Here is a 21,651-nt window from a genome sequence, read left to right on the forward strand (position 1 = left end):
TCTTTTAAGGTATTGAGAGGTAGGTCATTCATTATACTCCTCAGACTTCAAGTTTGCCGATATCCCATGGCAGCACTCTTCAACTTGTTGCTATGACCAGCATTAGCGCACTGAAGTATATGCACATTTTCTTTTATTATTTTTCTTCAGGGAAGCCTGGATTCACTCTGTGAAGCTTGCATATTTTCTGTCCAAGCTCTCAGAACAAGCCCAATCCATCTGCATTGTAGATATGAGATTATTGCAAATCATATTCATTCATCAGAGCTTGCAACTTTTCCTTAAATGGCTCATCAGCATCACTTTCAGCACTCATGACACATTTTAATCACAAATGTTTTACTTCATTCTAAAATGCCAACACCAATCATTACTTGCAGTGAAGTTCTCGTAATGCAAGTATTTGGTGAGTGCTGCATCTTGTTCTTATTACCATGCATTACTACACCACCATTGATGCATGTATCTACATCATCTGGATGACTTCTCTCTCCTATCTTTAATATTCCATCACCCATATAAATTTCTGAGCCTGCCTATCCATTTTCTTGAAATTTACGAGGGTCATCCGGAAAGTAGTACCCGTTCGTGCCGCATGAAGTGCTGACGACGCGAGTAGCCGCTGGACGAGGTCAGATAGCTTCAGTGGCTTGTCTGTCTTCTCTGAGCCAAGTTGCGTGACGCTAGCATTGCCTGTGTTGTTTCTGTGATTGTTTACAATGTTTAAAAAAATTGAGAACGCCGCCAGTTGTGAAGTGAGGGCAGTGATTAAATTCCTCAATGCAAGAAACGTTCGCCCATGTGATATTCATCGCCAATTAAAGGAGGTGTATGGAGACAATGTAATGGACGAGTCGTCTGTTCGGCGGTGGTGTCGCAACTTCAACATGGGGAGGGGGAACACACACGACGATGAGCGTTCGGGGAGACCGTCTGTCATTACAGACCAACTGGTGAGCTCAGTTGACGAATTCGTGAGGAACGATCGGCGCGTCACAATTGATGACATCTGTGAGCATTTTCCCAATGTTTCTCGAACAATTGTTCATGAAATTGTTAAACACCATCTGCATTATGCAAAAATTTGTGCAAGATGGGTCCCTCGCGTATCTCAATGAGCTGGCGGCGAAGGACTATGCAGCAGGAATACAGAAACTTGTCACACGTTATGACAAATGCCTTAATTTGCTTGGAGATTATGTTGAGAAGTAGTTTAAAGTATCCTCTTTCAAATAAAATTTTTTATGTTTGTTAATATTTACTTTTGTGTCTTTATTTCACGAACGGGTACTACTTTCCGGATGACCCTCGTAATTCATAACTAATAGTAAATAGATAGACATTAGTTTTCTTCTTTTCAAGATTGGGTTGTGCCTCAAATAGTACCAAGCTCCCAATAGAAATTTGAATTCAAAATCTCAAAAAAGTCACTCTAGTCTGATGCTCAAAATTAAATGTTTTCTTCGGCTCACACCCTTTTACGTTTCTATTGTCAAAAATTTCTTTAGTTTTTCTGCCAGCAGATATCATACTCATCATTTACTTATACACCTGTAGAGTCGCAAAATGCCCCAGACAGGATTTGTCATATGTATTGGGTTATTCATAATTTAAAATGTTAAACTGGAATTTTGATGGATCATGAAATTATTATAATTACGAGGGTCATCCGGAAAGTAGTACCCGTTCGTGAAATAAAGACACAAAAGTAAATATTAACAAACATAAAAAATTTTATTTGAAAGAGGATACTTTAAACTACTTCGCAACATAATCTCCAAGCAAATTAAGGCATTTGTCATAACGTGTGACAAGTTTCTGTATTCCTGCTGCATAGTCCTTTGCCGCCAGCTCATTGAGATACGCGAGGGACCCATCTTGCACAAATTTTTGCATAATGCAGATGGTGTTTAACAATTTCATGAACAATTGTTCGAGAAACATTGGGAAAATGCTCACAGATGTCATCAATTGTGACGCGCCGATCGTTCCTCACGAATTCGTCAACTGAGCTCACCAGTTGGTCTGTAATGACAGACGGTCTCTCCGAACGCTCATCGTCGTGTGTGTTCCCCCTCCCCATGTTGAAGTTGCGACACCACCGCCGAACAGACGACTCGTCCATTACATTGTCTCCATACACCTCCTTTAATTGGCGATGAATATCACATGGGCGAACGTTTCTTGCATTGAGGAATTTAATCACTGCCCTCACTTCACAACTGGCGGCGTTCTCAATTTTTTTAAACATTGTAAACAATCACAGAAACAACACAGGCAATGCTAGCGTCACGCAACTTGGCTCAGAGAAGACAGACAAGCCACTGAAGCTATCTGACCTCGGCCAGCGGCTACTCGCGTCGTCAGCACTTCATGCGGCACGAACGGGTACTACTTTCCGGATGACCCTCGTATCTTCAACCACATTCATAGGATCTGGCGTGTTATGCATATCTATTTTTCAGCAGTGTGCATGCAGCAGTCCATCCTCTTGCAACCTCTTAATAAGCTACCCCATTAAGAAGCCAATCAGTTAGACTCTATTCAGATTACTGATACCCTTCATCCCACTCCTACCCTTTGATCCATCTGTCTTGGGTGACCCTATCATGAGCATTCATGTCATGAGTCTCCACCTCTAGGGATTATCAGTACAAAATATCAGTATTTTGAACTAATGCCTTCCTCCACATCAAGGTTCGGTCCATGGGAAGTATTTCATTATTTACAAGTACTTTTATTCATAGATTTCCAATGTGCGATTCCCACAGGCTTTTTAGGATAAATACGGTTGGTGCAATAGTGTGCCATCAGGTGTCCATCATTTCAATTCATGCAAATGAAAGAAAGAAATTCTTTTCAAATGGAGATATGATAATATTCAAAGAAAGATTTTGGATCTCTTTTATTTGTCAGTCAGTATTTAACTAAAAGTCATCATTAAGAGCATGCTACTTTTTTGCATTCTTGCTTCATGAATGTAATATTGCACATGTGCTCAGTTTGTATTTTATATATGGTAGTCAATAAATAATAGTATTTAATAGTTCATTGAGAAGAGCCGTACAAGTCATCGAAATAGCTATAACCTCACTAAAACCTTCTGTATATGCAGAATGAGGAAATGAGCATGTAGCACAATAGTATTTTCTCTATATTCCCTAAGTTGATTGGCATCTGAAATGTACCATAAACCTTCCTTCAGTTCTCTCAGTGGCAAGGTATAAGAGAAGATTTCTCTGCAAAATATCATTCAGTGGTTTTTCCCAAATAATATGTTACCTATTAGGAAAATGCTTTCAATAACTTATAGGTAGAGTTTACATGATCAATATTTTGAACTAATGCTCGTACCTATATTCTAGGTGTCCATAATCATAAATCTTCTCATAAACATCCTTAATCATATTTCAGACTTCCCTTTTTGATATTATTCATTAAAATTAACTACTTTTTATGGCATAGAAGCTCTGCTTTTAAAAAAGTATGCATGCTCGCAAACAATTTCAGTCAAATATTTTTTGGTGTGATTCAAGTTGCTAAAAGTTTCATTTCTTCACTTTGAAGTTGGTAATTATGAATCTTCACTTACCCCTAGTTGTAATCATCCCTGGCTTTTCCATTACTCCATGTTGTTACTACTTGGAAAATACAACCACATTTTCACTTAAATCACTGTATCTGAAATCAATGTCTCCACCTAATGCATTTAGCTCTCTTCCATATACCGCCCTAGCGTTATATAGATTTTCAAAATAATCGATCCAACATTCTCTAACTTTACATACATCCCAGAAAATGTCATTATTGTTCTTTGTCTTGACCATTCCTTTGCCCTGTCAATGGTTTCTCCTTTCTACCCATTACCAAAACAGCTTCTTATTTCCTTCTGTCATTGATATTTTTTCTTTTATTTCTTTCATGACATTTTGCATTCATTTTAATATCTTTATTATAAACTTAAACCATCTTTAAACTTTAATGTTTTTGCCTTTAGTCAAATGCATGCAGGTTTATCTCCTTCATGTACTTGCAGAAACTATCACGTTTTCATGCCAGCAAGCATCACTGGTCATTCTCCTGTGACATCCTGTCCGCATACATTCATCCCATTATATTCCTTTCAAACTATCCCCAACAACACTCGTATTTCCACTGTCCATCACAGTTTCCATTCTGCCCTATTCGAGTTAAGTTAATCCTAAAAGTACATTCATACTGCCTTCTTGCATTTTTGTCTTATAACTCCCCAACTTTTCCTCTGAAATTTGTGCTCTAAATTTCCTTGCTATGTACACTCTCCCCAGAGCTACATTTGGAGGCACGAGATAGTAAAATGATCTCCATGCAACACCACTCATTGCCCTAATGTCCTTCTTCTAATGCTCTTAATTCTCTCAGCATATACAGCAGAATCAATAATGTTCTCATAATGGCTCCTTCTTCATGAATGCAAGTGATTTATCATTAAACTATGTATTCAGTAATAGTATGCAATACTTTTCCTTGCACACACTCTTAGCAAGTTTTCCCCGTTATCATTCCCGACCTAAGACTACATGACTGCCCTCCCTCTCTCTAAGAGGCTCTCAACCCCTTCTCACTCCAACCCGACTATTTGCATCTCCTTATACCATTGTTCTTTCACTACATGGTCATATTCATTCAAAATCTGTCTCAATGTGCTTCAGAAGTCACCCTACACACATTTAGTCTTTCTATCCTCTGGTGCACAACAAGCATCGATCACAACTCTTTGAATAACAGCTTTTGTGTGCATCCAGAGTAATCTAACATGTATTTTCTTGCATGCATCCTAAGCTTCTCATTCACAATCAAGCATTCAGACTACTGTTTTGCGCAATTATTGGTAAATTTGACTTCAGTTCCAAACCATCATGATAGATTTCATTAGCATAACTCAATTGTACTTGCGCAAATATGCAGTTGTGTATGCTGAAATTTTCTGATTTTTAGTGATGGCAACCTTTGCTGTTGGGTTATCAACTTGAGTGTATAAAGGAATTGAAATTCGTATTCTTCAATAGCCAAGTACTTAATGTAAATATTCTACCCATCATTACTTTCTAACCTTTTTCCCCATTCTCTGCATATCTGAGAATGGAAAAATGTTTGCTCATTACACTATCAAGTCTTATTTCCTCTTATTTTGTGAAATTGTTTTAAAGCAAATATTAAGTGGCTTTTCAACCTCCCTTGTCCTCTTTGAAAACAGCTTGTTCTGAGCAATGTTGAAACCAAGTCTTCTTTCTCTTTGTTATACTCTCCAACTGACATCTTTCTTCACCAGTTCATCTCAACACTTCTTCATTTCTCACTCTGTCACTCCACTTAACATTCTCCATGTACCTCCACGACCACAGTTCTAAACTTTGATGGTGCTTCCCTTCTTTCTTTCTCATGATCCCTCTCTCTGGTCAATGTAAAACCACCCTCCAAAGAAAACATTTCACCAAAATCTTCCTCGATTCTAGTGTTACAGTTTCTTCTTTGTGAAAATTGAATTTTTGCCAACTAAATGAAACAGTTCTGCCATTTGAGTTCAACTGAATAAAATAGTTCCTTGAAACTTTAATCATATCTCTCCACCAAAACCTTGAATAGAAGCTGAATGGTAGATGGGCTGTCAGGATTATCTTCATCATTGACAGTTTCAAAATCCTCAGCATCAGGAACGGCTTCAACTTGTCGAGGAAATGTTGATATCGGTGACAGTTAATCTAGTTAACTTGAAGTTGATGGCAGTGTGGAAACTGCTGATTCTTTTTCCTGCTTTCTTGCTATTTTCTTGAATAAATTATCCAATGTATGTTTTGCCATATACTCTGGTCTTTATCTGTTGAGTTTATCTTGGAGCGGGTAAAAATTCATGACTTCCTGTTCTTTCATGAAATTTTATTGCTCTAGTCCAGCCTGCAGTTTAGTTGTCGATATAATAATTTGTCAAGAGAAATTATTTCTATTGACAGTTTGTGGGTGCTTTTCCTTCCCTCTTCTTCTCATTTTCATCGCTGATTTCATCTTCTACGAGCGCAGGCATATCTCTCCAAACTTTTAACTTTGCCTATAATTTCAGAATCAGCGTTATGATCATCTGTTGGCACGTATCAATAATGTCTTATCTATTCCATTCATCCTTTCATACCCTTTATCCTTGATGAAAGCTCCTTGGCCTCAGGATTAGTAACATTATTAACATAAGTTAAACTTACTTTGGGCAGCTTTTTATTTGGATATACTTTTAAGCTTTACTTTTGAAAAATTTTGAGTACTTAACAGATATATAGGGCAAAGGGTGAGCAGAATAAACTGAATCATTCTCCTTTGCACAGGAAGAACCATTTCCTTGTATCTCAGGTGATATTTAGGTACAGGCATGCCGATGAATATAATTGCAGTGCTTCATAGCTGTTTTGGATTTCATAAATCAGACCTTATGCTTCCTGATGAATTTTATGTTTTGTTGACCCCCTGAACTTTGAAGATCTTATGCTGAGGAAGCCAGACCATAGAATCATCAAGGTTGTCTCCTTTCTTTTGGCCCATGTAAGCAATGGCTCTGGAAGTCAAGTTCTAGCATCTATGCAGTCTAGTCCAGAGGTTTTTTGTTTTTCAGTACTTAAAAAAGTTTTACAACTGGTGAACATTCTGCAACTTATGGTCGCAAGCAAGTGGCATATGTGGACTGATACTATACTGCATTAGAGAAACTGCCTTGAAACACTCTCTTGGCAAATATACTGCAGGGTCATCCCCAAAAACCAAAAAAAACTTTTTCATAAGTTTCAAAGTCCAATTTTCACTTCAGTGACTTGTAGTTGCCAAGTTTATGAATTTGGTTTATGATGCTAAAATCATTTAATGAAAAGAGATAAAATTAAGACACATAAGACAAGTGAAATTCTGAAAACTGGTGAATTGTATGCAAAAATGTTTCACATGTGTTTGTTTTGAGACCTAGGGGATTCCAGTAATCAAAGTCGGCAATAAAATCTTGTTCTTACAATATAACCCACTGGAAACCATCTTCATCTTGATGGAGACAATGTTTTCAGCTACCTGGGAGTCTCTACAATTTTAGCACTGTTTTATTGAATGTGACATTTTAAGTTTTCACACCCATATGCTGACGTTGAGTTGGAAACTTAGATACCACTGAATACAAAGTGTTTTCAGGCTCTACGTGTACATCACAATGCAGCAAGCATTTCCAAGAATGAAATGGATGACCACCATATTATTGCTAAGCCTTGAGCTTAGTCAGAACCCTCCTTATTGGAACACTCCTTTAATTCATAACCACTCAGGTTCGAGATAAACTCCAGTTGTTCTCAGAGTCCTTAAGCTCTCTTACATCAATTATCTACATCTCCCAGAATCATTTATTATCATGAGAATGTTGTCTTCTCATTCATCTCTGAACTGAAGTAGCTCTTCCTTTAGGAATGAATAAACAGCTGACTCAAAATCTTTGGCAATAATTCAAAAATTTTAATGTCCATATGCACAGGAATATTACCAGCAATTATGCCATGCTTTCTTTGCGTAATGAAATAAACTCCACAATCCAATAAATGCAAATTTCATAATTGTTGGCAAATTATTTAAAAAAACAATGATTTACTGTGAAAAATTCCTTACGTACTGGTTGTGACCACTGAATAGCAAATAATTGTCATCAAATTCAAATAAATATTTATGGTATTTGTACAATGTACATATTCCATAAATATGATTAATATTTTATTCAGTATAATAAATATTATTAAAAACCCTTTCAAATAAATATTTATCTTAATGACTTGGTAGAATGAAAACTAAAATTTTTTACCTTAATCCCATGAATAATTGCAAAGTTTAAATTGTCAATGGATGGTGGCTATCAGGTTTTTCCTGTTATAAAATGTAATGCCATATAGGTGTTTTAGAGAGTTTGTAGCAGTTTTACGTAGGTTTACAGAAATAAAAAAAAAATGATGTCCCTGTAAAATGGGTAGCATGAATAAGAAAGCCTCTTTTCAAATTTTTCCATCGCTGATGACACTTGTCCTTCTAATCTTCAGCCACCCAGTAATAGCAGTTATTTTATATTCCATTCCTTTCTTTTAATGTATTGGCTGTGTGAAGCAAGATAAACTTATCTTTTGGTCAATGTCATTGAATAAGACAGCATTTAAAACACTATATGTTCTTGATTATATTGGCTGGGTGAAGCCCAAAAAGAGGGATCAGCCTAATGGACACTATAATGTCATGATTTTCAAGCAATATATGCCTGTTGTCATCAGGCCAACTTAGTAGATATCCATATCTGTTCTGAAACCAGGTTTTTTTCCAATAATTTCATATCTTATATTAAACTGAGGGAACCAATAACCAAAGTACTGCAATGACCTATCACTAATTAAAAATATTTTTGATGAGACCATATAATTTTACCATGTATTCACCCATGTGGCCTTAGTGAAATTTGTACCATTTGGAATTTCAAGGATCTCTGCAATCATCAAAATAATTGAATGTGCATTAGGAAAAATTGCACGATTTGAATTCAGAATAGTAGTAAAATATTTAAAATGATTTTGTAATGTACAATTATATTTTTACCTCTACTCTTAACTTTCACCGGAACTTAAAATATTGCATCTTCACCCATTTGATGATATTATATGGAATGATCCCAAACGCATTAGTTTCGGTATTAGTACACAATGTGATGTTAAATTTCAGCAATAACACTTATTTGTATTTAGGTCATGAGTGTCAGCACTATTTTTATGCTTTACTGATAATGCTAATTTGTATCATGGTCAGTGATTGAATTGAGTTATACTCTTAAGCCAGTTATCAGCTCTTCAAAAACCCCAACTTATGCTCACCTGTTGGCATAAATTTCTACTCCTGTCACTCTAGATTCATTAACATTCAATCATTTTGTTCAACCACCATTTTTTCTGCTGTTCTGTTATATTTTGCGATGAAGAATGAAATTTGGTTAGTTTTTCAACCATGAATTGGCAATACAATTGTCCAAGAATTAAACAAACAGAGATGATTCATTTTCATCATCCTTAAACAGAAATTGTTGGTTTAGATGGTGAAGTTGTCAAAATCCATCTGCAAATAGAAATACTCAAAATAACTTTTAAAACTTTTTTCACATAGGTTCATAAAATGCTTGAGTATCTCAATTAACTCTCCACATGATCATAGTTAACATTTAAGTCAATTAATTAGGTGGCTTTGTTGAAATAAATTATTATCAATAGTTCTGCTTCGAACAGTTTGCCAAAAACAGTGTGTAAAAAGGCTTTCATGTTCTTCCACAAAATGTAAATCACCCATCTTTGACACTGTCAACCTCATTCTAATGTATCTGTCAGTGAGTCGGTTCAAGATCTGCAAAACTAAAAATTACTCAATGGAATCAAATACCATGCAAATTGCTTGAATCAAGAGGATAAATTGCTATTTTTCAGATGGTAAATGAAATCTGGGTGCAGTTGCTATTTAGAAAAATGTTTTAATCAGCCTTAATAATTTAATGTTTTTTTTAAGATATCTGAATGCATGGTTTATTTTTATGAAAATTTTAGATGATTAACAGGTATGAAAATATTTTTGTGAAAAACAAATTTAATATAAAATATAAATCGTGTATGAAGATAAAGTGGCACTGATTTTTTTTCCAGCTTGTCAGTTTTTCTGTTCAATGGTGTATGTAGTTTTGATTTTTGAAGTAAAAGTATGTAGTTGTGCAAGTTTCAGGGTTTAGGGGTTCAAATTTCAAAATTTAGTTTCGTTGACTCTTTTGATCTGACCTGAAATATATCTATTGGAAATGTAGAAGTTCCATTTATTTAATAAAAATCATGTTTTTATAATATTTAATCAATTAGCAGTTTTGACTCTAAGAAACAAAAAAAATAATTATGGTGGAAATACTTTTTAGTAAAGGGGCGTTAGCAATTAAATTTATGTCTTCAATGACGATGTGTATGCATTTACTGTTTTATTTTGCTAGGTTATGGAGTAGTGGAAATATTCCCTTGCTTTTGTCTTCCTTCCTTCCTTCCAGGAATGTCTCTCTTTTTACTCAATCAGAAAAAGCTTCCCATTAGATTTTTATGAGGTATGTGATAACGTAGTAAAAAGGGAAAATCTGTGATAGCCATCAAAAGCAAATCAGGAAAAATATTATTTGAAGTAGGGAAGAACTAACAGAGATGAATCAAATATATACGATAGCTCTATGGTGGAGGTATGTCTAACAAACTTAGCCACAGAAAGAGCATATGACGTAGATAAGAATAGCTTACATTAAGGCTCATTTGATGGCAAGATGAGAAAGGGCATCGAGGGGATTGAAATCATCGAAAGCCGTGGGGGTTGACAACATTTCCCACAGAACACTTAAAGGTTTAGGAAAAGGTGGGAGGAAAAGTTTTTACAGACTAATTTGCAGCAATTAATAGATTGGATTTTTACCAGAAGATTTATTCAGATCAGTGCCAATTCGCATCCCGAAAAGAGAAAGGCAGGCATATGTTAGGGCTATAGAACTCTTAAGTTTGATTACACATACGGCTAAAGTGGTCCTCCGAATAATCAATAAGAGAATGGAAATAAGGGCAAGTGATTACTTAGGGAATGTTCTACATGTGTTCAGGAAGGAGAGAGGCAATATAAATATAGAGTACTACCAGGAAAAATTGTCTGTTTTGTAGATTTTGATAAGGTATGTGATAGAGTGAATTGGGTAGAGTGAGTGAAAAAAATGCTGAATATATGAGTATATTGTGTGGAAAGATAGATAGAGGTCTTTATTTGGGCGAAATTGAGACCAAATGGTCCCTTCTTCCATTTAACCCATAAGGAAAGGAGACTTATCTAAAACCGGTTCTTGTCTTAGACTGCTCAGGTGCAAGTGACAGATGGAGAGTGTAAATGGGCAGTGTTAGGAAGAGAAATAAGACAGGATTGTCCATTGTCACCTGTGCTGCTCAGCATACGAAGGAAATGGTTAAAGTGGCATGGGAAGTACTGGAGAAAGGAATGAAAATCAGAGGTAAATTCATAAAATGAGCTATGTGAGCAGATGATCAAACTTTAGTTTGTCAGCCAAGGGGTTGCAAGCATTGCTGAAAACATTTTAAAGTTATTGCAATAGGTGAGAATAGATGAGAATAAGTGTAAACAAACAAAGGTGAAGTTTTCAAGGAAGAGAAAGGTCAAGTTAAATATGAATAGATTTCGAAAACAAGAGCAGGTGAAACAGTTTTTGCATCTCAGTAATATTTGGAACCAAAATGGTCAAAGCAGTTGGGACATGAAATGCAGAATTGCATTTGGCAAAGCTTCCTCAGGGAGGAGAGAATCGATGGCACAGATGTTGAGTAAGGATGTTAAGAAAAGGCTTGTTCAAACATGGAGTGTGGTTTTGTATGGCATGGAAACAAGGTCATTGAAGTAGGATGATAGGCATACATTTGACCTTTAGGCCCCACACCCACATTTCAAATAGGCCTTTGAAATGTGGGTGTGGGGAAGAATGGAAAAGATGAAGTGGACCGAAAGGAAAACAATCAAGGAATGGTGGAGCTAGGTATGGTAGGATAGGAGAGAATTGTTTGGAGAAATCCAAAGGAGACACAAAAAATGGTTGTAAAGCATATTGATTGGCAATGGGATTTTGAAGGCTGTGATAAAGGGGAAGATGTTAGGCAAACAAGAAAGGGATAACAAGAGAACATGGATGCTGGACGAATGAAGGGAGGAAGAAAGTGTCCAGAATTGAAGTGGGACCTATTGTTGTGTGGGATGTTGGCTTGTGTTTTGTTTTGTTACGAGAGGCAAGGGTATTGTCGCTGTACATTTTGGTAGCTTGTGTCCATCCAGAACCTACATTTACTGGTAGATCACAGATAATAATAATAATGTGATTTTATTTAAGGCAGACAAATTTACTGTTAACAATAGCTTAATCATTATTTAAATTGTCAATTTTTGTGTTTAGATTTTTATATTTACATTTCATTATTAAAACATAGATTTTCTTTACTCTTACAGCTCCTGAGGTGTTAGCTCAAAAGCCTTATGGGAAGGCAGTGGACGTTTGGAGTATAGGTGTCATTTCATACATCCTTCTGTGTGGATATCCTCCTTTCTATGATGAAAATGATGCAAATTTATTTGCTCAGATTTTAAAAGGTACAAGTATATTCTTTTCCTCTCATGGAACTTTTATCTTTCAAGAAATATAGGTGGTTATGTTTCATTCCAACTGTCTTTGCCTAAAGTTATAGTTACTACGTATTTCCATTGGTGATTGGACATCCTTTACAATAATAGCAACTCCTTTAGTAATAATAACTTTATATTTGGAAATTAGTTGAGTTGGGAAATTTGGTTGGTAAAGAGTTTGAGGATTTTATCCAATTGACTTACAGTTGTCAATGTAGTTAAAAGTAGGATAATTTTATTGAAAAATTCTGGTATTTAGCTTTAAAAATATGCCAAGCAATAGCACCTTGTTAATGCTAATGGGATAATATTAATAATAATAATATGTAAATGAATTCTATATCCATCAGTAGATGGGCGTAATCAACCATAATATGTAGATGTTGCCTGTAATGGTTCACAAATGTTAGCGGGATCATGTAAACACTCATTCCCAAAGGCAGGGATCTCTTTGAAAATCTTATTGCTAAATATAATGTACAATGAAATGCATACAGTAGACATAATAATAGACACACAATAGTTGTCGAAGTTATTTGTCTAAAAAAAGAGTTAAAGTTTTCATCATTAGAATGTGGTGCCTTTGATGTTTGCCAAGTGGGCACAGCAGCTTTAAATTTTGTCATTCGCAAGTATTTTCAGTAGCAATAATAATTCGGCTTTATTGGGGCGCAATTGAGAATGCGGCAGAGCCTTCTTCCTTCGATAATGAGCAAGACATTCAATCATCTTATGGATGTACGTGGATAGCAGTTTTGGGATTTCTGAGCATTTGATGAGGGATGTCTAGTTGCCACCCATTTCATCAGTATGATCAGTATTGAAGTTTTACTGATGAAATAAATAAGATGCTAACACTCCTAGGCAACCAGTTTTTTTATGTGCTTAAATACAGTGTACTCTTAGATCATTGTAACACAAGTGAAAGACAATAAGCTACATATCCCTCACCAACTAATTTACTCAAAATAGGATCACTTTTTATGGCAAATTTAAATTCTTGTTTCTTATCATGTTTTAGCAGATTTCAAGGCAGAGTTTTAAACTATGATTCATGACAACCAAGAGCCAAAACACAGTTTTGTTATCTTATTTCAATGCTTGGAAGCTGGGAAAACTCTATTTTACTTACAGCTATCTTAGTTATATAGGTAGGTGAGAGGAGATGCAAAAGCCTTGGCATACATACATGCATGGTATGCTGCAAGTGACTGCTAGGGTGTGAGGCAGGAGGTTATTACCCTCCAGACTACCTTTGACACAAAATACTATATCCCCTAGCACAGTCAGACAACATCATTCTGATTCCTTATCGTTCTTGGTAAAAATGACATCTTAAATGTATTTCTTATACATTTAATATCACTAATTTTAATGTCATGATCTTTCGCACCATAGCATAATGGGGCTAATAATACATTCTCAACATCATTACTGAGGAGACATGGTTCAAATTCAGGCAAGAGATTTCACCTTTGCTCTGTGAGTGATTCCCAACCTAATTCCTCTAATAATTTGGGTTCACAACTCAGTTTATCATATCAACTCTTAATGAATGTATGTCCTCAATGCTGTACATAATCTAATTCAGTTATCCATCCAACTTCACGAGGATCTCATATACTAGTAATATACCAGGGGTATCATAAAATTTTAATTATTGCTAAAAAAAATCAGGATAGATTCTTAATTTTTATTTTTCATCCTTAAGACTTCTCTCATAGCCACCATCCAGAGTTATGTATTTCTCCCATGACTTGACTTTTCGAAGTCATTTTAGAACACAGCGGATGGTGTCAAAAACCTTTGTTCTACCTTTCAATGGCATCCTTAGTGTTATCAGAACCCAAAGGAAGGAAGGAAGTGTAAATTATCAAAAGAAGATTTGAAGGAAATGTATCCAATGCTATGTAGGCGATTAGCAGAGGAAATGACCAACATTCAGCATCACAGAGAAATCTTTTAACTAGAGCTGGAAAAAAAGGAAAATTTCGGCCATTGCCTGATGAAAAGATGTATTATTTTAGCTGTAGGAAGAGAAGGGGAAAGACAAACCCAAACTAACACTGCAATACAGCAAGTATTTGCTTATGTGGAATCCACAGTGCCCTTTAGAATACAACAGAAATTTCACAGTTACCCAATAAACATCCAGCACCTGTCCAAGGGTGGGAATCGAGCGTTTGAAATGGATACCACTGGGGCATCTCCATTTCTATGGAAACATATATGTAAACTTGACCATTTGTAGTTTTGATGGCTTTTACATTATTTAGTAATTTTCATAGCTAATTAAATTTTCTTTGGTAAGCCAGTTGCTAAATTTTTTCCAGTCAAATAATGCTATAAATGTGGTATGTTTACCTCTGAATGCAGATTATGGTATACAAAGTGGATTGGATTGCTCTTAAGAAAAGCTCTCACCTCTCAGCTCAAAAAGGTGGTCTTCAGAAGGATAGAGGTATGTATACAAGGGGCTAAATTATTCCAAGGAATGGTGTTTACAATGTCTTATTCTCTCATTTATCTCAAAGCTCTGTACTCAGACACAGCTTGCCAAATTGGCTTGTGTTATTGGAAGACTGCAGAGGTGTCAGCGGTATAGTTTGTGTGAACCTCAACCTGAGCCCCTCTCTCCTATTAGTGAGATGAACTTCATCTTCGTTATGATACAGCGGAGTGGCCTTCTCACCCACATTCCCCCTTGACCCTTTCAATCTTGATGACTTGATGCAGTACACTATTTATTTGGTGAGCGAACTCAATTTGTTCATGAAGGTATTCATGATGTCACTCAGGGTAGTTCATTGAAAGCAGGGAAATAGGTGAGGATGAAAAGAACAGTGTTATACTAGCAGCATCTCAACTTGAAAGAGGACCTTCATCTATGCTGTAGATTAAGTCAGAGAATTGTCATGTATTTATGTCAAGAGTGGGGAATAAAGAGCACCATTGTGTGTGAAGTGTCAAGGTCCAATCCTCAAGTTACAAAATATTTGCATAAGCGCATCTGGAGAAGGAGGCGAATAGGAGTGTCAGGATTGAAAACAAAGTGCATATTTTACATGCTGATAGGAGCTTTTTCACATTTTGCTTGTGAAAACATGTGCACATCCTATAATTGGTACATAATATAATCGTTGATTAATGGTATATTGTAAATTAAGACTTAAGTTTGGAATCTAAATATGATGTCTTCACTTTCAGGAGTAAAAAGGTGGTATTTTTCATAAATCACTGATTATTTTGCTTGTAAAATAATTTATTGAGCATGAAAAATTACCTCTTTCATTTTCTTTGTTTACTTCCGCAGGTGAGTTTGAGTTTGACCCTCCTTATTGGGATGACATTAGTGATTCAGCCAAGGACTTCATTCGCCAACTAATGTGTGTAGATGTGGAAAAACGATACACATGCAGACAAGCACTTGCCCATCCATGGTAATTTTCATTCAAAAATGTTCTCATTTCTTGAACACACATCATCTGGCATTAGTAAACTCAGTAACATTGGTGGAAAATGCTAATTTCTAAGTTTTAATTGTGTTGTTAACTAAACCCTAATTTTTTACACTACAGGATATCAGGAAATGCTGCCAGTGACAAAAATATACATGGCACAGTATCAGAACAACTCAAGAAGAATTTTGCTAAATCTCGGTGGAAGGTTAGTTTCTCCTTAACTTTGTGGTCTTTCATAATTATTTTAAGCTCAGTATAGGAATATAGTTGAAACCCATCTCATAATTTCTTGAGATTTGAATAACATTTTCAATTTTTATCTGTACAAGTCTCCAACTTTTTAAAATCCTGTATTTGTAAAACAAAATAGGCAGTATATTTTTATTACACTACAAAAGTGAGTATTTATGGACTTGAACAATTAATTTACTGTCACAATATTTGAAATTTTATCAAGTGATCTCTCGTATTTCTATGGAAATTAAGCAATGGGTTTCTTTTTTATTATCTCATTTCCATGCCTCACCATTTATTGGGCTTACAATATACTAACCGTGTTGCCAATGAGTTAGTGATTGTATGAGTTTCTATTGCATCTTCAAATTTAAGTTTTTATGTATAAGGGGCTATTTAGAAGATTAAGAATAACATTTTTTTAAATAATTATTGGAAATTAAATTGGCTGTTGAGGTCTCACTTGTCTTAGAGGCCATACCCCAATGATTTATTTTCAGGATCAACTCTTGTGGGAGGAAGAGAAGTATGTCTGATTTTAGAGTCCAAATTAGTGTATATCAAATCATGTTTATCATCATCAGGTTATTAATTTTGGAAAACCCCTAAATTAAGTATGTACTATAGTTGTCATTGAACTAATCTATATACTATTGTAATGGGTATTTTAGTATATGCAGAAATTTATATGTATTCCTTCGAGCATTCTCTTATTTTGAATGTTTTTAGTTAATATTCAGAATTACTGAACGTAGTGCAGCTTTCTCTCTATGTATGTATTGAATAATTGGGTAAAGGTAAACCAGCCCAAGAATATTGCTATTTCATAATTGTTACTCAGGTAGCAGCAGATTAGAGAATCAACACACGCTGCCTTGTGATGTGATTGAGTTACTCATATGATTTAAATTGAATTCGATATTGGCTGAGCCATAATTAACATTGAATCCACCTTAAACATTCATTCAAAAGTGATCCTACTTCTGCCAACAGCCTTCTTCTCTTGCAATGCTGCTATCGATTCTTTGATGCTATCAATGCTGTTGAATCCCTTAATTATGAAAGTAGTGTTTATGTATCTTATTGTTGCCATGAGATGGTGGAGAGTATTGTGCCTCACGTTGTCTTTAAAGCGGTACCTACCTACCTGATTTCCAGCTAAGTATTTTCCAATGTGCCGTAATGTTTGCATAATTAACATAACTATCATGTAGTATTAATTGAATTTATTCTCTTTAGCAATTTTCCATTGTAAGCTACATTGGAATGCCAAATTTCAACATTTGCAAAGTAAGGTAGATATTGTTTAATTTCCCTTGTAATGTGTGTGTGTCTGTGTGTATGGAGTGTTTTAGCAGCGGTGTAGTACAGTTTTTTGGGAAGTATGTGATAAAGTCACAGTGAAACATATCTATAGTCACTTGGGAGTGTCTATCCATCCAGTAGTACTGGAAAAACCTATGGAATTTCCCATTTACTTGTCACTTATTCTGAAGCACTAGAGTGTAAGATAAGGCTGCAGTTCCTGCTCCTAACATGCTGTGATTTCTTATGCTGCCCTTCCAGATTTCCCTACCAGGAAGTGTATTTACTGTTTGCCCATCATTTTGAATATTATTTCCATACACACTTATTGCGTACATGGGATGAGAGCATCACATCCTGCCACCAAGAGGGTAGGTGAAGCTTGACAGGTGAAGTGGGGGTCAAATGTGGTTGTGGAGGAGGCTTATGCCCTTACTCAGGTTCTGAATCGCTCATCTGAGTTGTTTGAGTGTTTCGCAATAATTTTCAGTGTGAATTGTGGTCCAGGAAGTTATGAAGTTGACCAAAAATACCCCATTTTATCTCATAACACCCTTGCCATGATTTTGCCGGCAAATTATGCTCGTTGGAATTTTCATTGCAAAGAGGAATGCTGCCACTCTTTTGATTGATGTTTAGTCTTGGGTGTGAAGTGGAACATCAAAGTTTTGTCAAGCATAGTAAGCGACAATAATCAGGTGAAAGATGAGGTCCACCACTTCCCTATTTACATGGTGGTGAGCTGTTATGATATGGGCGTACAAAAACTGCCCCAGCACTTAGAAAAATGCATCAACTGAAATGGCAATTGTGTAGAGGTATAAAGGAATTGATAAGTTTAAATGATGTATAAGTAATGGAAGATAAGCATTTATTTCTATTTATAAAATAATTTGAAACCTTTATTACCCTCATACAAAACTGTGTAAGACTTTTGAATCTACCAATTTTTGTGGCATGAAAACTCCTTGTTTCATTCCCATACAAACCTAGGAGTTCACTTCCATATAATGTTATGTTTGCTGCCTTAGATAAACACTTTTTTATGTATTCCTCATAACCAATCACCTTTCTGCTGGCATTTACATGCCTTTTAAATCTCCTTAACCATCCCATTATCTTTAAGAGACATCTTGTTAAGTTACCCCCAATTATTTCAACATCTACCCTCACACCCATTATTCTTCCCATTCTCCTTCTCAAACAAAACTAAAGGAAAATTCTTTATTTTGATCCTGCGTATGTCAAATTATTGTGTAATTTTAAGCTAGCTGTAACCCCCAACCAAAAGCACTTGTCTTTGCATCCTTTTTACTTCAGATGAATTGAAATGCTTTTGCAGTGAAATTCGAAGCCTTGATCTGGAGGGCAATCCCATAATTCAGGTGGAATATTTCTTGCTTGCTCTAGATCTCATTCCTTTTTTTGAATCACCTCCAGAAATTCTTCCAATAAGCTGGGCAACTTGATTCTCTCTGACACCTCAGCAAATTTCATGGGGACCTTCAGACATCCCACTTTATAGTCTCCATACCAAGTAATAGATATATAAATGTCACATGGTTAAGAAAACAGTTAATGTGATGAGATGACTGAAGTAGTGCAACATTTTCAATACAAATCAAAGAGTAAATATAAGGTCCTTAGATGATAAGAACATTATCTATTCCCATCAGCACTTCCATTTGACATGCACACAGAAAATCCTCTCATTTCACAATCAAATCTTTCACCTACTCTTACAGCTTTCCTTGCATGCCTTCCTCAGAATTAGTCTTTTGACAAAATGCTTTAAATATCAATGAAAGTAATAAAGTATGGTGTATTTGGTGTTCATCTCCACTTATGCTTTTAATTTAGTAATGTCAAAACATGATGGTCACGCCCCATCTTTAAACATACATGTTCACTGAGAATAGATTCCATTTACAGTTGAGCTTTTGTGAACAAGTCACCCAAGTATATCTGTCATTAATGTATTTTGTCATTGAAAACATAAATTGAAGATAGCCTTTTAAAAAGAAATATTTTTTTCTTCATCAGTTGCTCTACAACCCTCCAAAAAGGGTAAATGCCTACATTGACTTTCATCTTATCCATCAAAATGGGATTAAGTAATGTGTAGTTGATGGGTTCTTGTAATCAAATAAAAACATGATGCTGGATAGGTCAATTATAATGGTAGTTAATGCCAAGTCTTTTGTGGGGCTATTTGTTGTGGCTCATCATCTAACTGAATAGCTCATATCTCACCGATTTTTGTAATTTTATATTTTTAATTAATCGTTTTCTCTGATGTTAAAAAGTCATTTTGTAAGAGGTAGTAAGATTCTTCACATTTTGGTACATGCAACACCTACCATAGAGACCAAGCTGACCAACTTTTTTTACCAATTATCCCATTAAAACCTCACGCCATTGGGGAAAAATAGATATATTCTTGCTACAAAGCATTACGTTGAAACACTTAGCTGATCAGGTATTTATAGTTAAGGCATTAACCCTCATAGTGCTGCATTATGCCAGTGGTACTAGCAAAAAGTGCTGAGGGTATTTTAATCAAATGTTTCATCTGAGGGAAAAAATATTTTGAAGTCATTTTTAAAGATATCATTTGCAGTTTTTTTTACTGTATAGTGACTGAATTAGGTAACTTTTAAGAATGAATTTTGCATCGTCCTACTAGAGAATTGTAATTGTTTTAGTCTACTAAACAGGAACAACTTTTTTCCAATAAAAATTTGATTTTAATAAAAAATAGTAATGCAATTTTTTTAACAGTTTCAAAAGAAAACACTATTTTTACATAAAAATATTAACCAAAAAGACATAGAAAAATCTTAAAAAAATAAAGAATTACTTTTGAGTTGCATAACTTTCTGTCTGCCTTGGCAAAGTCTCAATCTTTAGAAAAGTGTGTTCTTACAGGTGTCAGATTGTTCATCTAGCATCTATAGCTAACCAAACAAATGCTTTGCACACCTTTTTTACAATTTATGCACACTGTTTGGGACTTTTTTCTCTCCTGGCCATGTATTACATGACAAACTATGCAACTTTTTTCTTTTCTACCCAGAAGTTCTCCTGTCTGGCATTTTATTTACCTGCACGAGGAGAAACACTCTGTTTCCCCAAGGCATTCCATCTCAAGAGACTCAATGATGCATGTAGTGTGTTGATACTTTGTCATCATTGTTTTTGGGCTATTTTCTTTATATATGATGAAAGAGAAAATAACGTATGTATTTTCTTGAAATCGCGCTTGGTTGATCTGTAAACTTGAAAGGGAAAAATGAATCTGAAATTCAAAGCCAAGAGAGAATCGTGTTCTTTGCAAACTATCTACAATGTACTTTTCATCTCAAGGCAGTAAAAGAAACAAGTCCTGTCAGAAAGAGAAACGTCATGAAAGCTCAAAGAATTACCAAAGGCAAAAGGCAAAGGAAAGCAATATGTTTGCATTGTAGTGCATTCATAAGTGTGCAGGATTAAACAGATTCATTATTCAGTTGGATTTCATAAGCAAAGACCCATCAGCAAAAGAAACAAGCTTACAATACCATTAGAATGAGCTACTCCACATGTAAACAGTTCAATATAAAAATTAAAGTAAGATTTATATTTGTATTGCAAAAAGATTTAAAATAGAAAATTTACATTAAAAAAATTGCTTGAAGCAGACACATCATATTTATGATAAAAGAAATAATGCACAAGATGCATTAAAAATTCAGTAAACTATAGCGATTTAAACAATAGCTTACATTTGAGCCGGTATATCCACCCGCCGCAACTTGTTGTCCAAGATGCAAAAGCCGATATACACATATTTAAATTTGCCAGGAGGTGGGAAAGGATTTCAGCAACATCGCTTCCTTGGCCCCTCTCTAACTCTCTCCTGCCCTTTTTACCAGCTGGTTAGAAAATGTTTATAACCTCACTTCGCTTAACATCGCTACTGTCATGGGGCACTTTGCAAACTCTTGGAGGTAATGGTCCAAAGGGTTATGATTCATATTGCCCGTGGACTTGTACCTTCGCTAATAATTAAGAAGTGGTATGCATCTCAAGGTTTCATTCTAGTTTTTTACTCTAATGCTATGATTCACAATGTAGTACAACATTATGGCAGAATGCTTGCATCTTTTAAATATAACTACAAGTCATTGAAGTTCACCCTGACACAGAAGGAATATTTTCAGCACTGTATTACATTTTTAGACAAGGCCACAGTGATAAAAATGAATGGTATCTGGCATCACTTGGTGGAGTTGCTTCAAATTAAATATCCACAACTGTCCTTTGGTTTTCCACAGACTTTTATTGTGCAAAAATAAAAGTTTGCAGAAAGCAAAGTAACTGTTGACTTACAAAACAATGATAATTG

General features: G+C 35.4%; 1 protein-coding gene across 4 annotated transcripts in view; it reads left to right on the plus strand.

Annotated features, from left to right (window-relative positions):
- The window catches only part of CaMKI (Calcium/calmodulin-dependent protein kinase I), a 212,586-nt gene that overhangs the window by 171,682 nt on the left and 19,253 nt on the right, over positions 1-21,651 (plus strand). For all 4 annotated transcript variants that reach the window (XM_071584000.1, XM_071584001.1, XM_071584002.1 and 1 more), the window contains 3 exons: positions 12,091-12,231; positions 15,578-15,704; positions 15,843-15,930. In XM_071584000.1, the coding sequence (XP_071440101.1) occupies positions 12,091-12,231; positions 15,578-15,704; positions 15,843-15,930 (356 nt within the window). The remainder of the gene's footprint in view (positions 1-12,090; positions 12,232-15,577; positions 15,705-15,842; positions 15,931-21,651) is intronic.

This window comes from Hetaerina americana, unplaced genomic scaffold, assembly GCF_022747635.1.
Source record: "Hetaerina americana unplaced genomic scaffold, ioHetAmer1.1.p SCAF_16, whole genome shotgun sequence".
NCBI classification, from domain to species: Eukaryota; Metazoa; Arthropoda; class Insecta; order Odonata; family Calopterygidae; genus Hetaerina; species Hetaerina americana.